We start from the raw sequence: 18,927 nt of genomic DNA, 5'->3' as shown, positions 1-18,927 counted from the left end.
CTTCCGTAGATTTGCTTATTATTTAGATTTATGCAGTTTGTAGAAGGTACTATGGCCCACATTTTTCTGTCTGATTTTGCACTTGAAAGAACGTGAAAACTGCTTGCACTTGTATTAATAAAGTGTCTGCGCCAGTTTTGTGTCGCGGCTGCACTGTGTCCGACAAAGGGGTGTTTGTGCTTAGTGCTTAGACCATGCTCCACAATTCTGCAGCATGAACAAAGTGTGCCAAAAAAAAAGGTGCACACTGGTGCAGGGGGGAACCAGAAAAACGAAGATTGTGCGCCAGAATTCATGAATTTGGCGCACCCTGCACACTTTACAGGCGAATTGCACATAGTGTAGTTTGCACTGTTTTTAAAAATGTGGGCCAGTGACTATCTAACGAGATTTTCCCACAAAACAAGTCGGTGGAGGTCTCAGTAACTGATCCCCGAGATGACCGGAGGAGGCGCTTGTCCATGGTCTGACTGCCCCATTCATCTCTATGGAACTGCCGGAGATTGCCGAGCGCCACGCAGTCCAACCATGTGCAACTGACTGATTCGGTCATCTCAGGGAGTGACGAAGGATCCGACTGGGTACATCAGACCCCCGTTCATCTGTTCTTGTCAACTCCCATCACTGATACCCCCAACCGATCCACAGGATAGGGCCTAACATGTTTTGTGGGAAATCCCCTTTATGTTAAATTCAGATCCTGGTATGAGATACCATCTACGTATCTGGGGTAGATATGTGTTTTATGAATTTAATGCATTTTTTTATCACAAATAGCAGTATGTTTGTTAACACCTGTGTGTTACACCGTACAACTGTATATACCAGCATTAGAGAAGCGACAACTTACTTCTATATTTTCATTGTCAAAGGCATGATGATGATATTTTTTTTACCATTTAGTGAAGGATTTTTTCCTGATAACATGATATTTATTTAGGAATAGAGGATGTCCTTGGCTGGATTCACAGATGTGTCCTTACAACGTAGGGCACAGATATATGCCACTGTATACACAAACAGCCTGGCATCGATGTTCAGACTGTCTCCCGAGTGATGTCACTGACCTTATATGGACAGTGACATCGCTGGAAAACCTCCCTGAGCGTACACTGAGCAGAGGCCAGGGGGATACAGCACTGCTGCATCTGTCCCCATATGCTTCTATGGCCACCCCTGAGCATATGTAAGTAGCTCAGCAGGGGGAATAGGATGGAAAATTGTATCATTAAAATGGGGTGTGAATTTAACCACCTGATAGTATTAAAGGAAAACATGAAAAAGTATTGCATTCTTTAAAGCATCTTTACATTTGTAGGAGCTGCTGGCTCATGGAATATCAAACATGGTTTCTTCCTTGTTTAACTGCTTCCCCAGCTCTGCTACATTGGCTACGACAAATATTCTTGAAAGTGCTGGAGGGCACACTCAGGTAATGTTACATGTATCTACAGCTCTTAAAGGGGATGAATACAACATGATATATGTCTGATTCAAGTAGAATAAAGCCAAATATTTTAAATTAAATAATACTGTGATAGTCTAGATACGGTCTAATAGATGCTTTGCTGTCTGACTTTCAACGTCCTAATAAATCAAATATTTGGGTTAGAATGTAAGACACTAACACATTAATTTATCTATATTTTATTATTTTAGCTATCGGGGTTGTTTACCAGTGGTGTGGTGTTTGTTGTTTTGATGTGGGTTGGCCCACTGTTCAACTACTTACCAAAGGTAAGAAAGAAAGAAATCTTGTTAATTTGTTAAGTTAATTTGTTCTATTACCTTTACAGCTTCTGTTTAATGATGAATGCATGAACAATTATGATTCAATAAAAACTTAATTTTAAAAGGAGCCTGGCACTTCCAAAATATTTGACAGTCTGTCCTTCCTATAGCTGTAAGACAGAGAATGGATAAAAATGTCAATCCCGGCTAAAGGAGAAGTTATTCCAGATAAGAGAAGCTACTTTAAGTTCATAAAAATGCATATGAAAAGGCACCTGTCACCAGATTTTCACTAAAAAAAAAAGAAAAATAGCCCCTATTCCCATAAAATAAAGTTTGTAAACCTATCTGGCTCCCTGCCAAAAACAGCAGGGGGTCCCAAGGGCATGTGTCAGGGCATGTGTTATTCATGCACTCCCTGTGGCAGTTTTGAGCAGAGGATGACATCAACAGAAAGGAGAGTGGATAAGGGACTTGCTGGCACACATGAGCTAAGAGAAACACTCCCTTGCATGAATAAGACACAACCTTGGGACTCGCTGCTCATTGTGTCAGGGATATGAACTATGTCAATTTTAGCTAAAACTGTGTGCACAAGAGTTAGTATAATGCTATGGTAACCAATTATTAGGTTTATTTGTGAAAATCTGGTGACAGGTTCCCTTCAAATGCAGGTTGATTTCCAGTAGTGCTGTCCCAACCACAGCTGCATGCCTGCTACAGACTGAAACTCCTGCTATAGGAGGCGTATGGTTGTGTTCAACTCATCAGCACAGAGGCTGGTAGTGACCTACTGCATAGCGGTGAGGGATGAGAGAGGTAAGTATTAGGCTACATTCACACGAACGTATGGGGGACGTATATACGGCCGACGAATATACGGCCGATATACGTCCCCCATACACTCCTATGGGCGCACGGCACCCTACGGGAGCGGTACGGTGCAGCACACGTGCGGCACCGTACCGTTCCGTACCCGGGAAAAAGATAGGACCTGTCCTATCTTTTCCCGTAATACGGGGCCGTGCGCCATAGGTTGCTATGGAGAGGGGCGGGGGTGAGCTGCGCTCACCTCCTCCTCCTCTCCCCGTACACTGCCGTTGCCCGCTACGGTACGGTACGGGCGGGCAACGGCAGTGTGAATATAGCCTTAGAAGTTTATTATTTTTACAACCCCTCCAGAAAAATATACTTAGAAAAATATGTTATTTCAGCATTTTTTAATTGGTATCTGATGACCAGATATTTTTTGTTCATTTAAAAAAAAAATTTATATGAAATATGTACAACAAATAATTTGAAATAATAATTCAACCTTCTACTTAAATAAGCATAATTTAAGTGAAATAGATATTAAATCAATTCCTCAAATGTAATGAATGTCTACATACATGTTCTATCACTATACTGTGTATGATATCTCCCCTATTTTTCCAGGCAGTGCTTGCATGTATAAATGTCGTGAGCCTCAGACAGATGTTCCTACAGTTCCAGGAGCTTCCAGAATTGTGGAAAATTAGTAAAACTGACTTTGTGAGTATTCTTTAATATTTCCATATCATTGAGGCAGGATAACATGCCCATAATAATTTACAGCAGATTTTGGTATTAAAAGAATAAAATCAGCACCAACTTTCATGGCTGCCATCAGGAATTTCAGCGCTCTAAACAGGAAATTTATATGCACCACCAAATCACAATTTACTATACAAATGTCATTGTTACACACTCTAGAAAGTTATTGACACATGAATAGATGGCATCTAGAAGATTACAGGTGACTTGTGTTTCTTCAGATCCAGACCTCCATGGCTGCTGAATGTGTCATCTGAAAGTCTCTTCAGGTCCTTGTTGCACATCTCCACACTGCACACCTAAAAATATCACAGTCACTTAGAGTATAATGCCAACTGGATAATAACTATGTACCCCACTATGCTCATAAATAATGTATTCTTCCAGCAACTGACCATTTTGGGCCCCAGCACGTATCATATGTATATAAGTATGTCCCTAACAGCACATTGTGCCCTCTTCATAAGTCAAATATGCACTATGACCTCTCCATAAATTATAATAGACAATCTGCCCATTAAACAAATTATATGGAAACCCCTGACTAAAATTATATACTGTGGCCACTAAATAAATAATTTCATATATAGTCCTCCTTCCATTATTTGAGGGAACTTAAAGGTCCCCATAAAATTGTATACAGTAATCCCTGGATTTGTTACATTATATACAAAGCCCTATTCAGAATGAATTACCGTATATCATATGCATCTCGCTGCTCCTACCGTAAATATATATAAAACACCTAACAACTGACAACACCTAAATTAATTATAATATATATCATACCTCTCCATACTAAATATATAATATAATAATAATGTAAACTGACTGTCATAATATTTTTGGATGCCCCTGACAAAATGATAATACTAAAATATAATTGTAACCCTAAATAATAAGTAATAAAACTACCTGACTACAGGTGCTGCCCCATATTCCTTTAGACATCCTGCCACTTGCATCTATTGAAAGCACAAGATGCTGGGGAAATACCCTGCCACACTGTTAACCTAATCAATGGTACCATTGTTTTAAAGGGGTTGTCCACATTACAGCAAATGATTAATATTGTTTGTGTAACAAAAGGTTATTTTGTAATTTTGTGAATTCTTCACGGTTTTGTTATATTGTGAATTCTTCACGGTTTTCTCGATCTCTGCTTGCTGTCTTCTTGCTGTCATGCAACAGGAAGCTTCATTGTTACTTCCTGTAGATAAACACCAGTCCATGGTCATGTGTTGTCTCACAGGTACACTGTGTTATAAAGAGCAGTGCACCTGTGTGACACCACATGACCATGGACTGGTGTTTATCTACAGGAAGTAAACAATGAAGCTTCCTGTTGCTTGACAGCAAGAAAACAGCAAGCAGAGATCGAGAAAAACCATGAAGAATTGATACAAGAAGTATATTGGAAAAGTTTTATAACTTTTCATTATACCAACGATATCAATTATTTGCACAAATGCGCTTAAAGTGGAGAACCCCTTTAAAGTTACCAGAACAATTGATTGTTTCCAGAACTATTAGTTTAAATCCCCACTCCCCTGTTTTGGCCAAATCAAAGAACTATAGGAAATAGTCATATTGATTTGACAATTTTCTTGATTATTTAAGTGTTCAGTAATTTATATGAATTTTTGTTTTGTAGTCTGTTTGGGTGGTCACGTGGTTGGCTGTTGTCATTCTCAATGTGGAAATGGGCCTCGCTGTTGGTGTGGTTTTCTCTATGATGACTGTAGTTTGCAGAACACAAAGGTAAGCTTCTCAAAAATCAAATACTTATATAGAAGGGGTTCTCCCGAGGTTGAAAAATATGGCTACTTTCTTCCAAAAACAGCGCCACACCTGACCATGGCTGGTATTGCAACTAAGCTCCATTCATATCTATACAGCTGAGCTGCAGCACCTGTAATTTTGGTATATATTGTGCTTTCTATGGTGTGGCGTGTGTCACAAAGGCAACAGGTACTGTAAATGATTTATTAATTTCTGATATATGAATGTGTGTATCCTTGTTGAAATAAAGTAAATCCGAATCTGAAAATCAATCCTATAAACTTGAAAAGAGACTTTAAAAGTCACATTCAGAAGTGTTCAGAAGTGTTTTAACCCCTTAAGGACGCAGGGTTTTTCGGCTGATTTCTTGCTCTCCAACTTCAAAAATCCATAACTTTTTCATTTTTACGTGTACAGACCTGTGTGAGGGCTTATTTTGTGCGTAACAAATTTTACTTTCCCGTGATGTTATTTATTTTAACATGTCGTGTACTGCGAAGCTGAAAAAAAATGAGGAAAATGTGGAAAAATTGAAAAAAAAACGCACGTGCGTCACGTTCTTGTGGGCTCAGTTTTTACGACTTTCACTCTTCGCTCCAAATAACATGCCTACTTTATTCTCTGGTTCGGTGCGATCGCGGTGATACCAAATTTATATAGGTTTTATTGTGTTTTAATACATTTTCAAAAATTAAACGAATGTGTACAAAAAAGAAAAAAAATGTTTTGCCATCTTCTGACGCTAATAACTTTTTCATACTTTGGCGCACGGAGATGTGTGAGGGGTCATTTTTTGCGAAATGAGGCGACGTTTTCATTGCTACCATTTTGAGGTCTGTGCGACATTTTGATCATTTTTTATTTCATTTTTTATGTTATGTAAAAAGCTGTAAAAGTCGCATTTCGGACATTTGGGCGCCATTTCCCGCCTCGGAGGTCACCGCCGGCCGTAACCGTTTTTATATTTTGATAGATCGGGCATTTTGGGATGCGGCGATACCTAATATGTCTGTGATTTTTACTGTTTGTTATGTTTTATATCCGTTCTAGGGAAAGGGGGGTGATTTGAACTTTTAATATTTTATTAATTTTTTTTATTTTTTAAACTTATTTTTTCTTTTTTTTTTCACTATTTTTTAGACCATCTAGGGTACATTAACCCTAGATGGTCAGATCGCTCCTACCATATACTGCAATACTACAGTATTGCAATATATGGCATTTTTGCAGGTCATACATTACAACGAGCCACTGGCTCATTGTAACGAACCTGCATAAACCATGTAGCCTCGTGTCAAAAGAAGACCCGAGGCTACCATGGTAACCGATCGCCGCCCCCCGATGACGTTCGGGGGCGTGGCGATCGAAAAAAAGATGGCGGCGCCCGCGCGCCGCCATCTTTTAAACGCCGCCAGCGACTTTGCCGGCGGCGTTTAGAGGGTTAATAGCCGCGATCGGTGCAAGCACCGACCGCGGTTATTAGCGGTGGGGGTTTTGTGCAAAATGCAAAAGCCCGTGAGCCCTCTTCATACATCCCTTATACCTCTGCGCCGTAGAGCTACGGCGCAGAGCGTTAAGGGGTTAAAGTAAAAGTAAAATTTTATGTGACAATCAAATTCCTAACTTCTTTTTCCAATGCCCTATGGCTAAAAATGTAAAAAATGTGTGCCTACAATCAACTTATGGTAAGACTGGGCGGGAAGTGAATTAGAAAAAGCTATTGTTCTCTTATATAACTTACTAGTGAAAGGTTGTCAACTTGGCAACTAGCCTAAGCATTGCTAAGGCCCCTTCCACACTTGCGTTTTTCACTCGCAGAAAGCATTGCACTCTGACCCATTGGGGGTCATTTACTAAGGGCCCGTTTCGCGTTTTCCCGACGTGTTACCCGAATATTTCCGATTTGCCCCGATTTTTCCCTGTATTGCCCCGGGATTTTGGCGCACGTGATCGGATTGTGGCACATCGGCGCTGGCATGCACGCAACGGAAATCGGGGGCGTGGCCGAACGAAAACCAGATGGATTCGGAAAAACCACTGCATTTAAAAAAAAAAAAAGTGATGCGGGACTCGCGCTTACCTTCACCAGGAATAGGCCAGTGAACTTCAGTGCATTCCGGAGGGCCTCGGCGGACTTCAGCGCAGCGCCACCTGGTGTATGTCGGAGGAACTACCTTAGTGAATCCCGGCCGGACCCGAATCCACCTCAGAGAACACGCCGCTGGATCGCGAATGGACCGGGTAAGTAAATCTGCCCCATTGTAATCAATGGCCTTTTTCACACTTGCATTTTTTTTCACGCATCTTTGGAGATGCATCAAAAACGCATTGCACTCTGAGAGACATGTTTTTCAAGCATCAATTGCCATAGAAAAGATAGAGCTCAGCCCTGAGTCCTTTTCATGAGCGCTATCTGCATGTAAAAGAAGCACTGAAAATGCATTGAAAACGCGTGTGTAAAACTGAGACACTGAACAAACTCTGACTGAAAACTGACTGAACTCTGATGCAAAATGTCAGTTTTTCACTGACTAAACCCTGATCGCACCCTGATCAGACTCCTACATGATCTGCAACGCAAGTGTGGAAGGGGCCTTCAAGGAACCTTTCTTCAGTGTGTATGGATTACAGTTAGGCTGCATTTACACAGACGTATGGGGGATGTATGTATGGCTGCAAGCTTGCGGGCGTAGACACATTCCCTGTAGACGACAATGGGCACACCGAGCGATTTTACACTGCTCTGTACACAGGGAAAAGATAGGACATGATATGCTGTACGCCGTGTATCTCTACGTAGGGGGGAGGGGTCACTCCTCCTCCTCTCCAGCGCGCCAGACGTACGGACGGGCAGGCATACGTTTGTGTGAATTTAGCCTTAGGCTACATTCACACGATGTATGCCTGCTGTAGCGCAGTACGGCGGGCATACATCGGCGCTGCGGACAGGAGCAGGGGACATGTCCTATCTTTCTACGGGCTACGGAACAGTACGGTGCCGCACGTGTGTATATACCTCCCCCATACATTTGTGTGAATGTAGCCTAACATGGAAAGGTAGGCTTCCTTTCTCTCTTGCACAGAGCTGTATGAGGGCTGGATTTCTGTACAACAAATTGTACTACCTAGTGTCAGTATTTAATATTTCATGCTGTGTACAGGAAGATCCAAATGAGATGAATTTGACTAAATAAACGCATTTATCTAAATTTTTTGTGACCACTTTTTTTACAACTGCCCTTAATTCTTTGGGAAGGTACGATCACAGAAATACCAAATGTATATACGGTACATATGTATTTGTTAATATTTATTAATATTTATAATATTTGTCCAGAAAGATTCAAACAATTCAGATCAATCACTTTTTCATACTACAGTGTATGGATTGGTGTATGGTGCCATTTTTTACAGAACAAGTATTTTCATTGCTACCATTTTGCACAACCTTTTTTATATTAATTCTTACATTTTTGGTTTTTGTATTTTGATCGGGAATTTTGTGAAACAGTGATACCTAACAATTGTACGATTTTATTTGTTTATATTTATATCAGTTATACGAAAAGGACGTTGGTATGGATGAAAGAATGTATGCAAATGAGCCTGAGGGGCTCCAGGCTCCATTAACACCTAACTCCAGGCTCATTTGCATGCAGCCCTTCATCCTGTTGGTAGATGCTCTTTAAAAAAAATTTGAAAAAAAGGTATCAATTTTATATATTTTTTGTAATTTTCACTTAAGTATCATTTTATCATATCATTTCAGAGCACAATGTTCCGTTCTAGGAAGGGCTGTCAATACAGAAATATATCGACCTATTGAACAAAATGACAAGGTACATACCTTAATACTACAAAGAACACATGTCCCATCATTCAGTGTTGATATTTATTTAGTGAAACAGTTAGACTATTTAGAGCCGAAATCACTGTTCTTGTGTAATGTTCATTAGTTGAGTGTCAAATAATAAACTAACATAATACTGACCTTTTACATTAGACTAGACCAGTGATGGCAAACCTTTTAGACACTGAGTGCCCAAACTTCAACCAAAACCCACATATTTTTCGCAAAGTGCCAATGTGACAATTTAAGCAGTAACTTATTACTCCCTGCTATTTCACAGGATTAAATTGTATAGGCACCTGAGGGCACCAATACAGTAGAAAGAAGGAGAAGAAGTCTGGATTATCATTGTAGCTTCCTTCTAGGGTCCTGGGCTGCCTGGGACTGCAAGAGGCCTTGAATCCTGTCTGGCGAACCCTCCCCTAGGGTGATGCTGAGGGTGCCCATAGAGAGGGCTCTGAGTGCCACCTCTGGCACCCGTGCCATAGGTTCGCCACCACTGGACTAGACTGTATTACAATGTCCCATAGTGGCTGATACTGGTTTACATATCTGGCTGATCGTAAGACTGACTATCCTGACTATCCTATCCTGACCCCTCTGTCAGATAAGCAGGAGATTTGCCATGTGGAAAGCATGTACCAACTTTGGGAGTGGAGTAGCTAAGCTGTGAATATGGTGTTGCTGATGCTGAGGAAATGCCCCAGGTACACAACTGCCTCATTATACTGGGAATATCTGGAAAATTGCATTATACACAGAAATGATGAAGTGCAGTATGATGGAAATCACAGAGCAAATTAGCAAATTATTACTCGTGGGGCAGTTGCTGATTGTGGTGGTATCACCACTGTGAACCCCTCTAATCACAAAAATGGAGGTCCCTTGTTCCCCCGAATAACTGCAGCAGCGGATCATGCCTGTATGATGCCAGAGATGTCTGAGCACTGAATTAAATACTCCTTTGATATAGTGTCTGAACACAATGGGGGGCATGTATCTTTATATAAGCTTGTTTTTTTTTCTTTTTTTCAACTTTTCACTGCAACTTTTGCTTTTTTCAAGTACACCTTTGTCTGCACCTTGTGCAGTGCACCTTATGTGTCTTTATTTTCCAGATGTTCAGTGCGACTTTTCACTTATGTATCACTTTTTTTTTGCTTACTTTTGTAACTTTTTAGGTGCAAATCTGCACGTGGTCCAGGGCAGGTGCAGAGGAAGGTTTTTTTGTTTTCTTCAACCCTGTTTTAACATGTAAATTGCAATTAATTGATATGCTTTATGCTGCGTTCACATGTGGCGTTTACATGGATTTTTAAACGCGTTAACATGGTTGTGGCGTTTACATGGATTTTTAAGCGCATTGCAGAAACACATACATTTTACCATGTGTTTAGATGTGTCTTTTAGATACATACCATATACACTGGAATATAAGCCAAAAGGGCAACCCTACCTGAGCTAAAATCCCGGGGTGTTACTACATAACCCATGTGACAAAGATAAGGTATGGCAGCTAAAATTACTGCCATACTAGAACTTTTTACGCATTAGTATGAGAATACACTCATAAGATTTTAATGAATTAACAAAAGTTAATTTTTACTACTACACTCATATCTTTTTTTTCTAATTTTTTTTTCCCGTGCCCCCCCCCCCCCTTGTTTTGTCATTTAAAAAGGAGTGAACAAGTAAGGTAGCTGCCAAGTGCGTTCTTGGGCCATTATTAAATGGACTGAAAACTTGTTTTTACACGCATGCATTTTGTATGTTTACCATGCATTTAGCTGGTTTGATCCTGTTTGTCTTGACTTCTAGAAGTGTAGGCAGCCGTGAAATTAAAAGCAGAAAAACGCATGGTAAATATACAAAAACGCAACGTATTGCATTTAAAACGGTCCAAGAATGCCCCGTGTGGCAGCACCCTCAACCAAGGATCATCTGGCAGGTAGACAGTGATAGGAAATCCATGGGGGAGATTTATCAACGCTTCTATGCCAGATTTTGGCGTAGAAGTGCGTATATAATCGTAAATTCCTGCACACTGCTAGAAATTGTGATTATAATAGTAACTACACCATCTCCAGGCCATGAGGGCATGGAGGGGATGTAGAGGGGCACAGTGGCTGGTGGAGTGGACAGGCATGTATTGGCAGGTTTTTTGCTTGCAGGTTTTTCAATAAAACTATGCCGGGTTGGACTTGGTGTAGTTTTACCTGGTCTAAGCCTGATGTATCCAGTGGGACACGTGGGGGCGCATGATAAATTTCCCCCATGTCTTTGGATGGAGTTTCTGTCTGGTATCCTCATTGCCTTCAGCCAGAATATACAGGGACATATTCCTCTGCACAAGGAGGAGGACTTGTTCCAAGCCATAATTATAGCAATACATAAATCACACCAGGAATAATGCGTTCAGCTAGAGGGCGTTCCTCTAACAATGGCATGCTCCAGCTATAAATGTCCAGTTTCTTAAGACAAAAGAAAAAACTGCTTCCAAGATCCACTGCCAAAAATGATAGACCCTTTGTCTGCGTTCTTGTTTTTAGTGTTTTGAAATCCCAGGCGTGAAGATCCTGTCTTATAACTCCCCCATTTACTACGGCAACAGGGACATCTTTAAGGAAACAATGAGCAGGATCGTGGGGCTGACGCAGGAAAAGATAAGGAGGAGAGAGAAAGCATTAAAAGCCATGGAGCAAGGCAGGAAGATGAGTGTCTCCGTTGTGGTAAGGTTCAATCTATGTACACACAGTAGTCTGTACTCGACTTTGTCCCCTAGCTAAGGTAACTTTTACATGGTCATTTTTTTGCACCAGTATTTCTATGCCAAAACCAAAAATTTGGTCGGAATGGCAAAGTTAATACCATCATAAATAAAGAACCCACCCCCATGTACAAATAAAAAATAGAATTTTAGTGATTTTTAACAGTATTTTATTTTATAGGATACAGGAATTGCAAATCCAGTTTATCATCCTGGTGGGAGCAGCATAAAATTAGAACAAGGTACATTAAAGTTTATTCATATACATTGAGAAATATTGCCGTAAAATAGAATACACAATGGGAAATACAATGTTGTTTTGGATAAAAACCATTGGTAAATTCACTGGTGACTTGCAGAGCCTGTGCACATTATTGTGATTGTCAATATCTTCATTTTTATCATTCACTTTTGGTTTTAAAATTAGTTCTTAACATCACAGACTGAATGTGAAAATTTGGCTACATTTTCATAAAAAATCTAAACAAAATTGGTCACCTTTATGCTTAGCCATGTTTTGTTTTTCTTTTTTTATAACTCATACTCATCCTGTCACTCCCAATAAGGAAAATTTGCTAAATGAATTAAAGGTCAGGCATCATGGTTGCCAACTAGTATGTAATGCTGCTGTAAGGGAACAGCTTGAATAGACAGAAAAGAAAGAGCACAAGATCTTTTACCAGCTATCCCTACCTAATTGCCAAGTCTACCCTAAGCGGCAGATGACAACTGGTCGACTTTCCTTTCTTGTGCCAAAGTGGAAATACAGACACAAGACAATACAAACATCAAAAAGAAATTGAGAAGATACAAATCAGAACCAAGAGGACACATGCTGTACAAAAACAATAGGCAAACTGGCAAAGGGTCAATACTAACCAAAGTATATCCATATATAAATCACAAATCAGAACATCAAATGTAAAAAAATATACCGTATATGAAAAATCTTTATTTAATCTACATTAAGGCAATCAATGCAATATTGTACTGATGGCCTCAATATGGATTAAATAAAGATTTTTCTTGTTTTTGCTTTAATAAGATTTGATGTTCTGATTTGTGATTTATGTATGGATATCCCATGTACTTTGGTTGGTATTTATTGTTTAGTGCAGTATGTACAATTTGAGCTAATAGTTTATTTAGTATAGGGTCAGAGATAGATGTTACGGTACTATTCATCTTTTTAAGTTTGGGTTCTCATCACACTGCCTCCATGAACACTGATTGAATCATTTCAGACTATGAAGGGGCATTCCCCAAAGTGGTAGCATCCAGTCGTCGACTAATGTTTGATTTATCCTAACTGCATTGGTAGCATATTAATCCTAATGCAGTGGACTTTTAGCCAACTATTTATTTAATCAAAAAGTACCATTTTTTATATGCAGACACTGAAATCAAGTCACTAATCATTGACTGCAGTGGGATTATATTTATTGATATTGCTGGAGCTCGTCTTTTTATACAGGTAAGTGGATGATTGATCAATTTAATCAAATTGTGTAATTTAGTATATTTGCCTAAAATACGTGAAGCAAGAAGCTTTAGTAAGCAAGAATAGTACTAGTAAATTGGTAGCACCTTATAGTATTGGAGTGAATAATGAAAAGAACATGAACGTGACTAACTAAGGATTTCTGGACAAAAAGTGCACATAGAAAAATAAAAAAAAAAAGTTTCAACAATATTCCAATGTTTTTTGGGATTAGGGAAATTGTGCTTTGATACATAAGAATTGCCCCACTGTGTCCATGTTATATAAACTACTGTGGGATTTTTTGTATTTTGGCTGCAAATCCCCTTATGACCCCAACCTTAATGATCTTCAAGGAAATATACCAATTGTTTTTATGCATTGTGAGCCAAACATACCTTGAGAATTCTGTAGCTACACTGATGCAGAAACATATTTTGTTTAATCCCTGAACCGAGTGGTTTTGCTAAAAAAAACAATTATTAAATTCAGGACCTTGGGAAAGCTGGGTGCCTTCATAAACACAATACACATGTAGCTGCCTGAACTGTCCAGACAAGACTAATCAACCTGAGCTGGATGGCTCAAACACAGCAGCTGGTGGATGCAATGATTGATTACTTCTGCTTGTCAGGGACAACACAGTGATGACATATTCTCGGCTTATGCTGGGCAGGAGCAGGACAAGGCTGGAACAGTGCATAATTAAACAAGATATGTCTCTGCATCAGTGTAGCTACAGCATTCTCAAAGTATGTTTGGTTCATAATGGTAGATTTCCTTTAAGTATGGGCATTGTAGGGATTTATGAAGGGTGACTTCAATTACATAGGAAGTTATCTCAACTGCAAGTTCATGATACAAACATTATTCAGAACACATCCATTTAGGAATCAACAACTTTCCTGCCAATTCTATGTATTTTCTGTATGAAAATATGAATGTACACATAGAGTACAGAGGGTACAGGTGCTCCACAAGTTGTCTTTTCCCATATTAAAATACCACTACTATAAATGATACATCATAGTTGGGGGCCTCATATGGATGTTGCATTGGGACTCCAAAGCTTTAAGTTACGCATCTGAACACACTCTTATGGCACATTTAGATGTGATGTTTGGTTATGGTTAAAATCCACAAATTACGGTGGTGTTTAACATGATTTATTGGTATTTGCAATATTCTAAATAGAAATGTCTTGTATGAAATGTAATATTGTGTGCTTCTCATGTTATTCAGATGTGTGTTGAGTGTCAGAAGGGTGGCATGCATCTTCTTCTAGCTGGATGCAATGGTAAGTATCTACTCACTCTTTATCCCTACCACTTTTAATGTAATAATTTATTATGTTACATGATGTTAGTGAACTGGAAATCAGATATGGTGTCATGTTATTACATAGATGATTTGGTCAACCATATACCGTATATAGTACTTTTCAGGACTACAGCGACAGAACTATGTAACCATTGCTGAAGTCACACAAATTATGTAGACTGTGGTATAGATACCAACATTTGGTGTGAACAAGGACATGCATTCACCCCTGTACTGGGGGTCGTAATCTGGTCGCATGATTTGCGACCAGATCACGGACCCATAGACCTCCATGGCTCCTGGTTATGGTGTGGTGAGCCCACAATGCATCACCGCACCGTGACCGAGTTGGGAGGCTGTGCCGCAAAGTATAGGACTTGTCCTATACTTTGGTATATATGCGGTGCGGCCACTTGTTTACCTATGGGGGGAGGAGGGGTGAAGATTCACAGCAGTGGGAATGAAGCTTAAAGGGGTATTCTCACCTGGGCATTCACATTCAGTTTCATTAATCTGCCATATATAAACATTTCTTCAATTAGATTTTATTTAAAAAATGTTCCTGCTCTAGAGGCTCCCTTTACTACGGAAGAACTGGCTCATGTCATTAAACACCTCCCCTCAGGCAAAAGCCCAGGCCCGGATGGATATACGGCCCCGTTTTACAAAGTGTTACAAGACACCATTGCACCATGCCTACTCAAAGCATTTAACTCGATATCTAGCACTGTTTCCTTCCTCCCACCTCTGCTTAGAGCTCATATCACGGTTATACCTAAAGAGGGTAAGGACCCTCAGTTGTGCCCCAGCTATAGGCCTATATCACTCATCAATGTAGATGCAAAGATTTATGCCAAACTTATCGCGAATCGTCTGGCACCGCTCCTGGGATCCCCAGTCCGCCCGGACCAGGTTGGATTTATCCCCTCCAGGGAGGCTAGGGATAACACACTAAAAACCTTCTCCCTCATAAGTTACGCTAAGAAAGCCAACATTCCCGCACTCTTGCTTTCCCTTGACGCAGAGAAGGCCTTTGACCGGGTGGACTGGGGATTCCTTGAGGCCACTCTGTCAGAGCTGGGGCTGGGCCCTTCAATGATAAACCGTATTAAAGCTCTATACGACCACCCGCAGGCCCAAGTCAGGGTAAATGGCACCTTATCCCCACAATTCACCATCAACAATGGGACAAGGCAGGGATGCCCGCTCTCCCCTCTCCTCTATGCCCTAGTCATAGAACACCTTTTAATCGCATTCCGATCTAACCCGGGTATAGAAGGCATCCGAATTGGGGGCAGACAACACAAATGTTCAGCGTTTGCAGATGACGTCCTACTATATGTCACAAACCCATCTTCCTCCATCCCCCATATTATGACTACACTCTCAACCTTCGGACATTTCAGCAACCATAAAATAAACATGTCAAAATCAGTAGCAATGAGCATAGGACTACAACCAGCCCTTGTAAAATCAATCAAAGATCAGTTTCCCTTTACCTGGCAGACCGAAGCCATTACCTACCTGGGCACAGCGATCCCTGCGGATTTTGATCATATTTTCCCCCTTAATTATGGCAAATTCCTCCGCACTCTCCAAATAGATCTCTCCAAATGGAAATCCAAAAAATATCTTGGATAGGTAGACTAAATTGTCTAAAGATGACTGTCCTCCCTCGGCTGCTATTTCTCTACCAAACCATCCCTTTGGCACTCAAGTCCTCTTTCTTCAATAATTTGTCTAGTATTCTGAGTCGTTTCCTTTGGTCCTCCTCTCCCCCGAGAATAGCGAAAAACACGCTTTTCCGTCAGAAGTTGCAGGGTGGTCTCGGCCTCCCCGACTGTAAAGGATACTATTATGCCACAGTCTATGCTCGTGTACTAGACATGTTTCACCATAAAAAAGAGAAATTATGGATTAGAATAGAAACGGCCCAAACACCTACTCCACTTCAATCCCTCCCTTGGATAAACACTTACGCTACCCACGAACACCACTTCGCGAAAATGCCGTATGTCACGGAACAGATCTTAAGAACCCTTAACAAAGCTCCCAAGGACTATCGTCTTTTTGACTGCAATGGTCCTCTCACACCGGTCACTGACAATCCGGAGTTCCCCCCAGGGGAATCTACTGCTTTTCTTGCACCCTTAAGGTCAGACAACCCACTTCTCTTTAAAAACATACTGAATGACACAGGTATCTCCCCCTTAGAAGACTTACTCCCACAACAACAACTAACCAGTCGCTCCAAATGGGAATATACCCAACTGAAACACTTTTATCAGACTACTAAACCTAGTATGCAACTGCATAGAGGGACAACCCCCTTTGAACAATTGTGCTTAGCTCCAGCCCCCATCCTTAGACCAATCTCCGCAATATATGCACTATACTTGAACAAAACGGCCGACGACACACTTCCATTTATAGAAGCATGGCACAGGGAGTTGGACACGACTTATAGTACAGAGGACTGGGAAAAATCCTTTGAACTATGCCACAAACTCTCCATTTCCAACAGGGCTCAGGAGACTAACTACAAAATTATCTCCAGATGGTATTGGGTTCCGACCCGACTTCACGCAATCCATCACTCCTGCCCAGCCGAGTGTTGGAGATGTAAACAGGCAACTGGCACCATGACACACATCTGGTGGGAATGTCCAATTCTTCAACCCTTCTGGCAGATGGTCATTAGATTGATCCTCAAGGTCACAGGTCTCAATCTACAAAATGATCCGTCCCATCTGCTCTTCTCCATGATCCCCTCCAAATCCCGCACAACCAAACGTCCCCTGTGGGGTTTTCTACTCATTGCAGCACGGGCCCTGATCCCGAGGCTATGGAAGTCTGGGCGAATCCCTACAGCAACTGACCTCCTACAGAAGATACTGTCGATCCAGAGGATGGAGGAGCTTACTGCTGATTCCCATCTCACAGTTGAGAAATACCTCCAAACCTGGGGACCATGGCTAGACTTCCACCGCTCCCCTGACTTCTCCGCCTTTCAGTGAGAGGAGGCCCTAACCCCTAAAGGGTCATAATGTGGTCACGCCACACCTGGCTGTCTTGCACCTCCCTTCCATTGTTCCCACCCCCTTTTCCCCTCCCCCCACCCAGTGTGCCCCCTTTGCCCCTCCTAGTTTATATAAACTGTTACTTTGTTTCTGTCTCGCAATGACATATGTTGAACCGACCGCACAGCGGTTTTAATAAGTTAATACGGGTATCTCCCACCTTCTGCTAAAACTTCCCATTCAGGAGGAGATGAGATACCCCTCTTTGATGTTGTCCATTGACTCTCTGACTTTCAGTTTCTCTAAGTAAGCATTTATGTGATCATTTCGACCGCATATTTTTGTTCTGGTTTTCAATAAAAACCGTTTAATGATAAAAAAAAAAATGTTCCTGTGTGAAGATAATTTCTCATAAATGTAGTTATATGGTCCCTTAGAAACAAGACTGTGTTCCTTAGATACGGCCACCTCTGTTGGAGGGATTGTACAAAGATACAAAAGGTTATTGTATATGAAATGTCCGAGGAGTTACTGCAGGTCCCACAGCCGTCCTGTGGTAATGATCGCTGAATCCAGGGGGTCCGGCAGGACTCAATAGTGCATGTCTGGCCACCGCTGCCAAAATGTGAAGTGGTCGTATCCGAGGAAGCTATCTCGTTTCTAAGGGACAACATGGCTACATATATGAGAAATTATCTTCACACAGGAAAATTTTCTTTAATAACACCCAATTGAAGAAATGTTTAACTATGGCAAATGAATTAATTTAAATGTAAAGGCCCAGTTGGGAATACCCCTTAAGGCTGATCTCACACACTACATAGATCTACTGTACACTTGGCCGATCAACATAGAACTGTATGTAATATAACACCGACATAATGGAAGAAGTTCATAAAAGAGGTTCATAAACCAGACACACCTAGCCAAAATAACAACACCTATTACTATGAAATTGCCAGATCCCATAATTGCAGCATTTTTAGCATCCAGCATCCACCGTGTTAAATTTGGTGCATAATTCACTGTGTAGTCTAAATTTACAGGGCAAGACTTATTTGAAGTGTCTAAGAGCAAACCTAATCTAGCTGCCAATCAGAGCTCATATTTAATTTTACCACAGCAGTTTATAAAATGAAAGCTGAGCTCAGATTGTTCTGAATCTTTTCAATTGCCCCAATGTGATATGCATTTTCCTTTAGCCATATAGTGTTCCTGTATGTGTAACTAATGTTATATCCTGCAGTAACAGATAATAATAGCTTATTTCTTAATATTTTCACATTGGGAGACTTTTACTTTTTCTATTGATTTACTTCACAGTTTTATTTTGGTATTTACATCAGTATTTGGAAACCAAAACCAGTATAATTTAAAGATTTGCATAACTTTCATGTTTAGA

General features: G+C 40.6%; 1 protein-coding gene across 1 annotated transcript in view; it reads left to right on the top strand.

The window, feature by feature from the left end:
- LOC140117786 (solute carrier family 26 member 10-like) overlaps nt 1–18,927 on the top strand; it is a 31,408-nt gene that overhangs the window by 9,859 nt on the left and 2,622 nt on the right. The window contains exons 8-16 of the mRNA XM_072134857.1: nt 1,319–1,432; nt 1,660–1,737; nt 3,169–3,264; nt 4,961–5,067; nt 8,858–8,927; nt 11,488–11,667; nt 11,887–11,947; nt 13,100–13,179; nt 14,428–14,482. Of these exons, the coding sequence (XP_071990958.1) occupies nt 1,319–1,432; nt 1,660–1,737; nt 3,169–3,264; nt 4,961–5,067; nt 8,858–8,927; nt 11,488–11,667; nt 11,887–11,947; nt 13,100–13,179; nt 14,428–14,482 (841 nt within the window). The remainder of the gene's footprint in view (nt 1–1,318; nt 1,433–1,659; nt 1,738–3,168; nt 3,265–4,960; nt 5,068–8,857; nt 8,928–11,487; nt 11,668–11,886; nt 11,948–13,099; nt 13,180–14,427; nt 14,483–18,927) is intronic.

This window comes from Engystomops pustulosus, chromosome 2, assembly GCF_040894005.1.
Source record: "Engystomops pustulosus chromosome 2, aEngPut4.maternal, whole genome shotgun sequence".
Classification (NCBI taxonomy): Eukaryota; Metazoa; Chordata; class Amphibia; order Anura; family Leptodactylidae; genus Engystomops; species Engystomops pustulosus.
The sequence above is the reverse complement of the archived record's forward strand: the minus strand, read 5'-3'. Positions and strand labels throughout refer to the sequence as shown.